The sequence below is a fragment of the Lynx rufus genome, unplaced genomic scaffold, assembly GCF_022079265.1.
Source record: "Lynx rufus isolate CCGP_SWC_20201006 ecotype Redwood Valley unplaced genomic scaffold, mLynRuf1.p SCAF_4, whole genome shotgun sequence".
NCBI lineage: Eukaryota > Metazoa > Chordata > Mammalia > Carnivora > Felidae > Lynx > Lynx rufus.
The window spans coordinates 18,416,174-18,429,252 of NW_025814856.1; the positions used below are offsets into that span (position 1 = coordinate 18,416,174).

Here is a 13,079-nt window from a genome sequence, read left to right on the forward strand (position 1 = left end):
TTGTCTTTTTATCAATAGTAACCTTATCAGTATTATCATAACTTATATGATAAAAACAGTATAGATGTTTATACATATTACTAACAGTAGATATCAAAAACAAAAAGATAATGGGGCGCCTGGTTGGTTCAGTCGGTTAAGTGTCCAACTTCGGCTCAGATCATGATCTCACTGTTTGTGAGTTCAAGCCCCCTGTTGGGCTCTGTGCTGACAGCTCAGAGCTTGGAGCCTGTTTTGGATTCTGTGTCTCTCTTTCTCTCTGCCCCTTGTCTATATGCACTCTGTCTCTCTCAAAAAATAAACATTTAAAAAAAGAATATATAAAAAATTCATATTTATTTACAGGTACTGATGATTCATGCAGTGGCACCAAGGAAGCAGCAATATGATTGCTTTATGGTAGCCTAGCCTGTACACTAATGAACGAATCATTATCAAATTTTTGTGGCATACAGTATTACAGTCATATTCATAATATAGTATTGGAAACACTGTTAGATTTTTAAAATATTTACCTGTGATGATAGGCTGATAATGCAGTTTCTCCAGTTATGGGAGAGAGAGGCATACTGTATGGTAATGTAATTCTTTGAAAAAAATGTTATAAGATAGCAAGAAAACTAACATATTATTAATTTTCTGTTAAATGTCACTCACATTATGCCTATGTGAGGATAGACTGTCCACTTCATACAAGTCTTGCACATGATGTTCTACACCATGAATACTTGGGTGACGACACAGAACATCTCATATGGCTCTTGCCATACAGTTATTACATTTTCATACAAAGACACACATACAACAGGCTTATTTATTTATTTATTTTTTTAAAGTTTGTTTTATTTAGAGAAAGTGTAAGTTGGGGAAGGGCAGAGAGGGAAAGAGAGAGAATCCCAAACAAGCTCCACACTGTCAGTGCAGAGCCTGATGCAGGACTCAAACTCAGGAACTACAAGATCATGACCTGACCTGAAGTCAGACCATTAACTGACTGAGCCTTCCAGGCGCCTCCTTTCATGGCTTTTTCTATAACAATGGCATCTTCAGTGGTGTAATCCTTCCAGACTTTCATGATATTCTGTCAGGGTTCTCTTTCATAGCATTGACAGTCCTTTCCATAGAGTACCATGTTTAATAAACATTAAAGGTCCTTATGATTCCCTGATCTAAAAGCTGAATTAGAGATGTGTTTGGGGGCAGGTAGACTACTTTGGCACCTTTGGCTTTGAACTCATGGGGTTCTGGGTGGTCAAGGGCATTGTCCAATATGAAAAGGACTTTAAAAGTCAGTTCTTACCAGCAAGGTACTTCCAGACTTCAGGAACTCAGCATCAGTGGAACCAATCCAGAAAAAGTGTTCTTGTTCAGGCTTTCTTGTATAACCAGAAGACTGGCTCAGGGGTTAGCAGCTTTACAGCTCATGAGCTTGACTCAAAACAGTAGAGTTAGCCTATATTTCCCTGCCTTATATCTTGGTGCTCTCTTCTCTTCCTTAATGATAGATGTCCCTTGTGGCATTTTTTTTTTTTTCTTTCTGGAGTAGGACCCATTCATCTGGGTTATTATAAACCAGACATTCTTTTTCCCTCAGTGATTTTATTAGTGATTCTGAGAACTCACCTGCTGCTTCCTGGTTGGCAGAAGCTGCTTCTTCCATTGTCTTGACTTTTTTTTTTTTATTAAAAAAAAAATGTTTAAAAAAATTTTTGTACTGTATGTTTTTTTGAAGTTTTATTTTATTTTAATTTACATCCAAGTTAGCATATAGTGCAACAGTGATTTCAGGAGTAGATTCCTTAATGCCCCTTAACCATTTAGCCCATCCCCCTTCCCACAACCCTTCCAGTAATCCTCTGTTTGTTCTCCATATTTAGAGGTCTCATGTTTTGTCCCCCTCCTTGTTTTTATATAATTTTTTCTTCCCTTCCCTTGTGTTCATCTGTTCTGTCTTAAAGTCCTCATATGAGTGAAGTTGTATATTTGTCTTCCTCTGACTAATTTCGCTTAGCATAATTAATAGCCTCCAGTTCCATCCACATAGTTGCAAATGGCAAGATTTCATTCTTTTTGATTGCCAGGTAATACTCCATTGTATATGTATACCACATCTTCTTTATCCATTCATCCATCGATTGACATTTGGGCTCTTTCCATACTTTGGCTGTTGTCGATAGTGCTGCTATAAACATTGGGGTGCATGTGCCCCTTTGGAACAGCATACCTGTATCCCTTGGATAAATACCTAATAGTGCAATTGCTGGGTCAAAAATTTTTTTAATGTTTGTTTATTTTTGAGAGATTGTTTTTAAATGTGGAAAGTAAAAAGTGGAGTTACAAACCAAAGTTATAATAATACTAGCTTTTGTAATTGCCCCTGTATTTATCTTTACCAGAGATCTTCATTTCTTTATATAGCTTTGATTACTATTTAGCTTCTTTTTCAATTTCAACTGGAAGAACTCCTTTTAACATGTCTTGCAGGGCTCATCTAATGGTAATGAACTCCCTCAGCTTTTGTTTATCTGGGAATGTGTCATTTCTTGGAGGACAGTTTTCTCAAATATAGAATTCTTGATTGACAGAGTGACTGAGTGTCTTGGTTGAGTGTCCAACTCTTGATTTCAGCTCAGGTCATGATCCCAGGGTCGTGGGTGGAGCCTGCTTAAGATTCTCTCGCTTCCTCTCTCTCGCTCGCTATCCCTCTCCCCCACTTGTGCGCATGCACTCTCTCTAAAAATGAAAAAAAATTCTTGATAGTTTGTTTCCTTAGTATTTTACTTACTTAAATATTTTTTTCAAGTTTTATTTAAATTCTAGTTAACGTATAGTGTAATACTGGTTTCAGAAGTAGAATTTACTGATTCTTCACTTATACCCTTAGTATTTTAATAAATTGTCTACTGCTCTGTGGTCTCTAAGGTTTCTAATGAGGAATTAGCTGATAATCTTTTTTTTTCTTTTTTTTTTTGGCTGATAACCTTATTGAGGGTCTTGTCACTTCTGCTGCGTTGAAAATTCTTTGTCTTTTTAAAATTATTTTTAAATTTATTTTTATTGTTTTTTTTCTTTATTTTTTGAGAGAGAGAGACAGAGAGCAAGCTGGGGAGGGGCAGAGAGAGAGAGAGAGAGAGAGAGAGACAGACAGACAGACAGAATCTGAAGCAGGCTCCCGGTTCTAAGCTGTTAGCACAGAGCCTGATGCAGGGCTCGAACTCACAAACAGATCATGACCTGAGTCGAGGTTGGAAGCTTAACTGACTGAGCCACCCAGGTGCCCCCCAAATTCTTTGTCTTTTGACAGTTTGATCATATTGTGTCTTAATGTGAGTTTATCTTACTTGTACTTCATTTAGCTTCCTGGATTTATATATTCATATATTTCATAACATTTGGTGGATTTTTTGTTTTTTTGTTTTTTGACCATTCTTCAAATAATCTTTCTGCCCTTTCTCTCTCTCTTCTCCTGAGACTCCCATGATCATTGTCCATTTGATGGTATTTCCAGGCCCCCTGGGTTTTGTTCACCTTGTTCATTATTTTTTCTTTCTGTTCTTCAGACTTTATAATTTCAACCGGCTGGTCTTCAAATTTGCTAATTTTTCTGCCTGCTCAAATCTCTTGAACCCTTCTAGTGAACCTTTCATTGCACTTGTTGTAATTACAGCTCCAGGGTTTTTAATTTATTTTTTTATTCCACTGTATAAATTTCTGTCTCTTCATAAATATTCTCATTTTGTTTATACATGGTTTTCCTGGTTTCCTTTAGTTCTTTAAGCATAATTAACATAGTTGTCATAAAGTCTTTGTCTAGTAAATCTGATGTCTAGGTTTATTAAGAGATAGTTTCTGTTGATTTATTTCGTTTCTTTGAATGGGCCATATTTTCTTATTTCTTTGTCTTGTGATTTTTTTTCCTTGTTATTGAAAACTGGGCATCATAATTTGATAACTCTGAAAATCACATTCTCCCCTTTTGTTGGGGTTTGCGGATTTTTTTTTTTTTTTTTGATTGTTGAAGGCTGTGGTAGTCTGTTTTGAGGCTTTTTCTAAACTATTTTGCCAAGACTATTCCTTGTCCTCAGTATGTGATCACTGATGTCTGTGTTCCTTTAGCTCATGTTCATCTAATATTTATTTTTTATTTATTTTTTTTTTTTAATTTTTTTTTTCAGCGTTTATTTATTTTTGGGACAGAGAGAGACAGAGCATGAACGGGGGAGGGGCAGAGAGAGAGGGAGACACAGAATCGGAAACAGGCTCCAGGCTCTGAGCCATCAGCCCAGAGCCCGACGCGGGGCTCGAACTCACGGACCGCGAGATTGTGACCTGGCTGAAGTCGGACGCTTAACCGACTGCGCCACCCAGGCGCCCCTCATCTAATATTTAGACCAAGATTTCTGTGTATGCCAGAAGCTCAAACAAATGAAAAACAAAAAACACACTAACAAAAACAAAAAAAGAGAAAAGCAGAAAAATGTATAACCACCTGTGTTTTTGCAGAGTGGCTCTGTGCTGGGGCACTCCTTCAACATTTAGTAGCCTTCCTCTGGGCATTGGGATCAATCTGAGGTGAAAGGTTAAAGGTCTTTTCAGGTCTTGTCTCATCATGTGTGTTGCCTGGGTGTGTGTGTAGTTTTCTAAATTTTCCCATATACCTGTTGCTTTGAAATGTAATTTCTCAAAGTGTTTTCACCCCAACTTCCTCATTATCTTTGAGTAGGCTTTGCAGCTTTTATTAGCAGTGCTTGCTAATATCAGGTATCTCCCAAATAGATTAGAACAGATATACTCAGTAATTTGCAAATCAGGTTTCCCTCTGATTTGAGGGAGGGAACTGGGCTGCCACTTTTTCTTCTTCTTCTTCTTTTTTAATGTTTATTTATTTATTTTGAGAGAGAGAGGGAGGGAGGGAGGGAGGGAGGGAGGGAGGGAGAGGGTCCGAGTGAGGGAGCATGCACGGGGGAGGGGCAGAGAGAGAGAGGAAGAGAGAATCCCAAGCAGGCTCTGAGTTTTCAGCCCAGAGCCCGACATGGAGCTCAAAAATGCTGAGATCATGACCTGAGGTGAAATCAAGAGTCGGATGCTCAACCGACTGAGTCTCCCAGGCATCCCTGGGCTGCCACTTTTTCAAGACCAGAACCACTGCCATGCAAGGGTGAGTGGGATAGGGATGAGTAAAAACACCACAAAAGTTGCCTATTATTTTGAAGAGATTTTTCTTGATTGAACAGTCTCTTGGTTGTTGTACACCTTTGGCTGTTTTCCAAGCTCCATCACAGCTGGTTCAGCCATTTGCTGCTGTTTTTTGATGTTTCTGTGGAAGAATGAGGGTTTGGAACTTCCTCATCTGCCATTTTGTTGAAATGTGGATTGTTTTTTCACTCTTGGTAGTGTACTTTGTGTAAAAGTTTGGATTTTGATGAAGTCCACTTTATTTTTAATTTTTTCCTTGTGCTTTTGGTGTCATTTAAAAAAGCCATTGCTAAATCCAATGTAATGAAAGTTTGCATCGTATGTATGTATGTATGTATTTATTTATTTGACGTTTATTTGAGAGAGAGAGAGCATACACACATGTGTGCGGGGCAGAGAGAGGGAGAGAGAATTCCTAGCAGGCTCTGTGCTGTTGGCACAGAGTCCAATGTGGGGCTTGAACTCAGGAACTGCGAGGTCAGTGACCTGAGCAGAGATCAAGAGTTGGAGCCTTAACTGAATCAGCCACCCAGGTGTCCCTTAATCTTTTTTAGTAGCTGCAGCAAAAATCCTGGAGATGGCTTCTAAGCTTGCCTTGGGTTACATGCCCATTTTAATTTTTTTTTTTAATTTTTTAACAGGAGAAAATTAAATTTAGTGTCATACATATGAGGAATCCATACAGACATGAAATTCTCAAAGCAGTATGGCAACAAGAGGTTTGTAAGACATACTGAATAAGGAGAAGGGTAGTGGTCTTAAGGTACAAAGGGGAGGAAGACCATTAGCAGAAAGGTGAGAAGAGAAACAAAGTTTGCCTTATTATGCAGATAAGTTTTTTGGTAAAGAGGAATCTCTCTTAATTGCTCTCTTCCTGTACAATCAGGCAGTTAAGAAGGAGATAAAAAGTTTTTCCTGCTAGGTTTTGATTTCTTTTAATTCAAAATAATGTTTATACCATAGTGGTACATCTTAGTACATGCCCCCGCCCCCTTTTTTTTTTTTTGAGAGAGAGCAAGCTTGCAAGCTAGCTTGAAAGCGGGAGCAGGAGCAGGGAGGAGCATAGGGAGAGGGAGCAGGCTCCATGCCTAGTGTGGAACCCTGACTTGGGGCTGATCTCACAACTGTGAGATCATGACCTGAGCCAAAATCAAGAATCTGATGCTTAACCGACTGATCCACCCGGACCCCCAGTACATGGCCATTTTTTGAGCAATCACTGTGATGAGGGCGGTAGACTGTTCTAATTGGCCAGGCTGGATTATGTGGGCTCAACCACAGACTGAGAATGGTGTCAATGTTGAGATGCTGTTTCCAAAAAGGAAGGTGAATGGATGCTGGAAAAATTAGTAAGTATTTAGTAAGTGTAAAGCATTCTTAGTACATTGAGAAATTTGTGATGCCCCAGGGTACACATATTTAAAAGTGAATTTCTTGGGGCATTTAGTGGTTTAGTCTGGTTGAGTGCCTCTTGATTTTGGCTCAGGTCATGATTCCAGGGTCATGAGATTGAGCCCTGCATTGGGCTATGCACTGAGTGTGGAGCCTGCTTGAGATTCTCTCTCTCTCTCTCTCTCTCTCTCTCTCTCTCTTTCTCTCTCTCTCTTTGCTTCTTTCTCTTCCCTACTCTTGTGCGTTCTCTCTCTTGCTCTAAAAAAATATTTTTAATGTATTTCTCTTGTTATAAAGTAATGAGTAAATGTTTACAAGTGACTTCTAAAAATATCCCTGCTGTTGTTCCTGATAAGCCAGGGTGGCAGAAATTAGTTTAGCCTTTACTTCATGTTCTAATGTGTTTGTTTTTTGTGGTTTGTTATATACAGGTACTACTATAACCACACAGTTTGGTAGCAAAAGGATCTATTTACTGGGCCCTCTTGACATAGAGATGTGGGGGGATTCTCGATCTGCTAACAGAACAGGACCTTTTCGGTAAGTCTTGAAATTTGAACATTGAAATTTTGTAGTGATGACATTTTTTGGTCTGCCATAAAGGGGAATATTTTCTTTGTACAAAAACAGCTCTTGTTTGTTTGTATATTTATTTAGAGAGAGCACGTGCGCGCACGCACACACACACACACACACACGAGCAAGCAGAAGAGAGAGATCTCAGTCAGGCTTCATTCATGCCCAGTGCAGAGCCTGACTCGGGGCTTCGTCTCACAACCATGAGATCATGACCTGAGCTGAAACCAAGAGTCAGACATTTAACTGACTCAGCCACCCAGGAACCCCTAGAAATTTTTTAAATAGTTTCTGTTATTTTTAAAAAACCAGAGCAGCTCAGGTCATGATCTCAGGGCTGTGAGTTCATGCCCCCTTGCTGACAGAACAGAGCCTACCTAGGATTCTCTCTCTGTCCCTCCTCCACTCATGCTGTCTCTCTCTGTCTCTCTCTTTCTCTCTGAATAAATAAATAAATAAATAAATAAACAAACAAACAAACTTAAAAAAAATTTCTGGTCCTTTCCAAAGTGACTGAGGTTGAATACCAAGCTTATCAAGTGTTTTGTGTTTTAGTGCCTTTTTCTTTTCTTTTTTTTTTTTTTTTTAATGTTTATTTATTTTTGAGAGAAAGAGTGAGTATAGGCAGGGGAGAGGCAGAGACAGAGGGAGACACAGAATCCAAAGCAGGCTCCAGGTTCTGAGCTGTCAGCACAGAGCCCAACTTGGGGCTTGAACCCATGAACTGTGAGATTGTGACTTGAGTTGAAGTCAGACGCTTAATTGGATGAGCCACCCACGTGCCCCTTAGCACTTTTTTTAAATATTAAAAAATTATCCCCTGATCATTATTTTTCTGTTTCTTTTAATAAAGTAATACATAATGTGGCTAAAAAGGAAAGCTAGCAAAAACGTACGTAAACATTTATATATGTACATAAACATTTTATTAATTTCACTAATTTATGTCTAGAATCCAGAGCTATGTTTTGCCCACAGCACATTGTGTTTCAGTTACCAAAATAGTTACCAGGAAAAAAAAATTACTTAATGCAATTTTCTGAGGTACATTTCAATTTTAGGGATTACTGGGTACAAAGAGAAGTTGAGAAAGTAGTACCATTCAGTTAGTAGTAGATTATATTTTAGATTTGCAGGGAGTTAGTTTTTTTATAGCCAATATAATAAATACTGATGATTGTATTTTTAAAACCTTTGCATTGTGCTGATGATAAGGTGCCAAAGGAATGTGATTTTTATGGTTTTACTTTGTGTATGGCAAAGAAATCCAACTTTTAAAATTACACATTAAAAAATATTGATGTTCCCTTGAAACTTGTTACTAGTAAATTTTCTTTTGGATTGGCAATCTGCAAAATGTATCATGCAAATTCAAAAAGTGTTCTCACTATTCTGAAGCTTGGGATTCCAATGAAAAATTTAGGTTGAGAACTGGGTTTCTTAAATCCATATGATATTTAGTAAAGCTAGTGTTTCATACATACTAAATGATAGGGGTCTTTCTGCTCAGCGGTCTTTAAATTAAAGCAATGGTGGTGATGCTGGGTATGTTTTTCCTTTTAAAATTTAAGGTGTGTGTCAGTGGTCAGTAAATTATAGCCTGCAGCTCACTTTTGTTTTATTGGAACACAGCCATTTGTTTCTGAATTGTCTATGATTGCTTCCATGCCACAATGGTAAAGTTGAATAGTTGTGATCAAGACTGCAAAGCCTAATATCAATACTGTCTGGCTCTTTGTGGAAACTTCACCAATCCCTAATCTAGATCAGTGGGCTTATACTTTAACATTTTTAAATATTTAGATTGTAATTTATCCTTTTCTACCCATATTTATGGATGACTGTTTTGTAAATAAGGCTGTTTCTTATACAAATTAACCTAATTTAGATTGTTTAGATAAGCCTCAAGAAATGTTGGGTAACCTTAGCTCTATTGCACAACTTAAAAAAAAAAAAAAAGTTTTCAGAACATTTTTCTTTTCACCAATTTATTATTTAAAATTCTGTTTCCCCACCTTCATTTTTTTTCCTTCTGTAACCAGAAATCAGTTTTACTAGTTACTTTTTTTTAAAATATGAAATGTATTGTCATATTTCCCCACCTTCATTTTAAATAAGTTATTACATGCTATTTTTAAGATCTTTGACTAAAAGGGAGACATAGTTTATACAGCATAAGTTTTTGGAAGACTTATGCTCTGGATTTTAAAAAAGATAATCTTGTAGGAAAATGATTCTTTCATTTTAACTTCTTACGTTTTATCTTATTTGGTTGAAAATGGCTTTTGTAGTCGCTGCTATTTTACGTTAATAGAACTATATCTTGCATAAAATACAGTTCTAAGAACCCTAAAGTACGGTAGGGGTAGGTTACTCTAGATGAATTTGATCTTCCCAACTTAAGAGAGTAAGATAATCTTAGGGCAGTATTCAAAGACAGTGTTAGATGCATTCTGGTCAGAAAACATGTAGATTTAGATGCCTCAGCACCCATAAGTGTCTACTGAGGCTTACTGTAAGGTAATTATTGGGATTTGATGATTTTAAATAAAACACTAGAGTTAGTGGTAATGCATCAGTTTTAGTGCAATACTGTATTATGAAGAACATTTAAACTTGCTCCTCTTATGATGAACCACATAGACATAATTAATGTTAATGGGAGCTAATAGAAATCATCATGTTCTGGAAATCCATTAAATATACATCATTCTAATGTTCAGGTTACTGTTGTTGAAGTCCTATTATTTTAAGAAAGGATTTGGCCTTGTAACTGTTTCTCCTGAACTGAGTGTCCTTCAAGTCTTTCTCTGGTGGTGTAGTCTGTGCTCAGAAGGGTCATATAATAGAACCTATATATTCTGGAAGAAGATAACTGATTTGGACTTGATTTCCTAATATAATACTTTTGTTTTACTGCAAAATAGCAGATAACCCTTCAGATCATTTCATGTTTTCCTTTTTCATGCTCTCTCCTTCCCCTCAAGCTTAGGATCTAGGTATCTAATTGCAGATTTAAATTCCCTTTTACCAAAGCCAAAGCATGTAAAATGGTCTGATGGTTAGGGAAGATTTGGGTAGAATGAAAGACTAGAGCAGTTCTCATTTATCTCTTGAGTTTTGTAAACTGAGAATGTGAATTTAATATTTACTTTGCTTATTTTTTAAATATATTTTATTACTATTAAAAAATAGCATGAGGCATTAGATTCTGGAATATCAGCTTTTGGGACTTGGAGATAATACTTGAAGGCCTAATGCTCTAAGTCCCTTTCAGCATTAAGCTTCTGGATGCTGTTGCTTGGCTAGGTTGATGTATGAACGCTTCGTGGCATGATTTCATGCTGCCTTTTGTGATACTCTTGGATAATATTAACATTAGGACCCAGGTGAGAGCGCTTCTAGGTGGAGCCACTGTAGAACTGGATTTTAGATACAGCCAGGGCTGATGCTCAGCTGGTATACACTTGTGTTCTCCTGCTGGTGATATACAGCCAGTGTTCTTTCATTTTGGACCTACATTCATTCTGATCTAGGTAGTGTCCATGCTGTAGCTGTAATCAAATATTTTGGAATGTTATCCCTGTATGCTGAAATGAGAAAGACACTGCCTAAAATTTACTGTCATACATTTATGGTGCATTGATTTATTTGATGTATAGGAATCATCATGTTGATCTTGGAATTCTAAGTTCCCTGGCTGTAGGAAATGGAAATTTTTGTAGTGTGTCACCATTGCTAGCTTATCTGGTGTTGCGGATTTTCCCTGTTGCAGGACTGGGTGAAAGCTTTTTCTGCAGCAGTCATGTTGAAAACCTTGTGTTGACTTTCCTCGTGTTCTGAAATGGGAGCATAAAAGTTTACTCCGCCACTTCGTCTTAAAATAGCAAAACATTGCTGTTTTCTGCAGATCTAGGACCTTGTTACAGAACTCTGCCAAAAAAAAAAAAATGTTTGCAGAAGAATGTGCTGTGATTAGAGAAGAATATGCTGGTGTGTAGATTTCAAACTCTCTGGACAATATGAATAACACTGTCTTTGTTTCTACAGTGGGAGCCAAGAAGAAAGGTTTGCTCCCGGGTGGAACAGGGATTATCCTCCTCCTCCCCTTAAGAGTCATGCTCAAGAGAGACACTCTGGCAACTTTCCTGGCAGAGATTCACTTCCCTTTGATTTCCAGGGGCATTCGGGGCCTCCCTTTGCAAATGTAGAGGAGCATTCTTTCAGCTATGGCGCTAGAGACGGACCGCATGGTGACTATCGAGGAGGGGAGGGACCTGGACATGATTTCAGGGGGGGAGATTTTTCATCTTCTGATTTCCAGAACAGAGATTCATCACAGTTGGACTTCAGGGGTAGGGACGTACATTCTGGGGATTTTCGGGATAGAGAAGGACCACCTATGGACTATAGGGGTGGAGATGGTACTTCTATGGATTATAGAGGTAGGGAGACATCTCACATGAACTACAGAGACAGGGATGCTCACACTGTTGACTTCAGAGGTAGGGATGCTCCTTCATCTGACTTCAGGGGCCGGGGCACTTATGATTTAGATTTTAGAGGCCGGGATGGATCCCATGCAGATTTTAGGGGAAGAGATTTGTCGGATTTGGATTTCAGGGCCAGAGATCAGTCCCGTTCTGATTTTAGGAATAGAGATGTATCTGATTTGGACTTCAGGGACAAAGACGGAACACAGGTGGACTTTAGAGGCCGAGGTTCAGGTACTAGTGATCTAGACTTTAGGGACAGGGATACGCCACATTCAGATTTCAGAGGTAGACACCGGTCCAGGACTGATCAGGATTTTAGGAGCAGAGAGGTGGGACCTTGTATGGAGTTTAAAGATAGGGAGATGCCCTCTGTGGATCCAAATATTTTGGATTACATACAACCCTGTACACAAGATAGAGAACATTCTGGTATGAACGTGAACAAGAGAGAAGAATCCACACATGACCATACAACAGAAAGGCCTGCTTTTGGCATTCAGAAAGGAGAATTTGAACATTCAGAAACAAGAGAAGGAGAAAAACAAGATGTAGCCTTTGAACATGAGTCTTCATCGGACTTTCAGAACAGCGAAAGTCCACTTCAAGACCAAGACAAGTCACAGCTTTCTGGAGGTGAGCAACAGAGTTCAGATGCTGGTGTGTTTAAAGAAGAAGGTGGTCTGGACTTTCTTGGCCGGGAAGACACTGATTACAGAAGCATGGAGTACCGTGATGTGGATCACAGGCTGCCAGGAAGCCAAATATTTGGCTATGGCCAGAGCAAGTCTTTTCCAGAGGGCAAAACTTCCCGAGATGCCCAACGGGACCTTCAGGTATGTTAATGGAGTAGATTGCTTTTCTGCTGGATGAAGTGTAGAGTCCAGGATCCTTGGTCCTGGGGGGCTCCTGGCTTGCTCAGTCAGTAGAGCATGTGAATCTTGATCTCAGGGTTGTAAATTAGAGCCCCAGGTTGGATGTAGAGATTATTTAAAAATAAAATCCTTAAAAAAAATAAACCCAAAATGTATATTCAAGAATGGAATGTACATCTCTAGAGCAGCTCATGTATCTCTTATTTTGCTTTATGGTGCTGATTGAAATGCATTGGGATAATTTAGTTAGAAAGTATGTCTTTGGGAGTTGGTTCTCTAAATTCTTGCTAGTCAGGCCTTGTGGCTATTTAGGGAACATTTTCTTTTCTTTTTTTTTTTTTTTAAGTTTATTTATTTATTTTGAAAGAGAGAGCTCATTTGTGCAAGCAAGCAGAGGAGGGGCATAGAGAGGGATAGAGAGAGAGAATCCCAAGCAGGCTCCGTGCCATCAGCTCAGAACCCTACCTAGGGCTTGAAGCCACAAACCTTGAGGTCATGACTTGAGCCAGAACCAAGAGTCGGACAGTCAACCGACTGAGCCACCTAG

General features: G+C 38.6%; 1 protein-coding gene across 9 annotated transcripts in view; it reads left to right on the forward strand.

Moving 5' to 3' along the window:
- The window catches only part of RBM6 (RNA binding motif protein 6), a 104,990-nt gene that overhangs the window by 14,382 nt on the left and 77,529 nt on the right, over positions 1 to 13,079 (forward strand). For 5 of the 9 annotated variants that reach the window (XM_047097320.1, XM_047097322.1, XM_047097321.1 and 2 more), the window contains 2 exons: positions 7,020 to 7,128; positions 11,215 to 12,493. In XM_047097320.1, the coding sequence (XP_046953276.1) occupies positions 7,085 to 7,128; positions 11,215 to 12,493 (1,323 nt within the window). In that variant the 5' untranslated portion in view covers positions 7,020 to 7,084. Of the gene's footprint in view, positions 1 to 5,072; positions 5,159 to 5,847; positions 5,916 to 7,019; positions 7,129 to 11,208; positions 12,494 to 13,079 lie in introns of those variants that run through there. The other 4 variants (XM_047097325.1, XM_047097326.1, XM_047097319.1 and 1 more) reach the window with 4 other exon arrangements.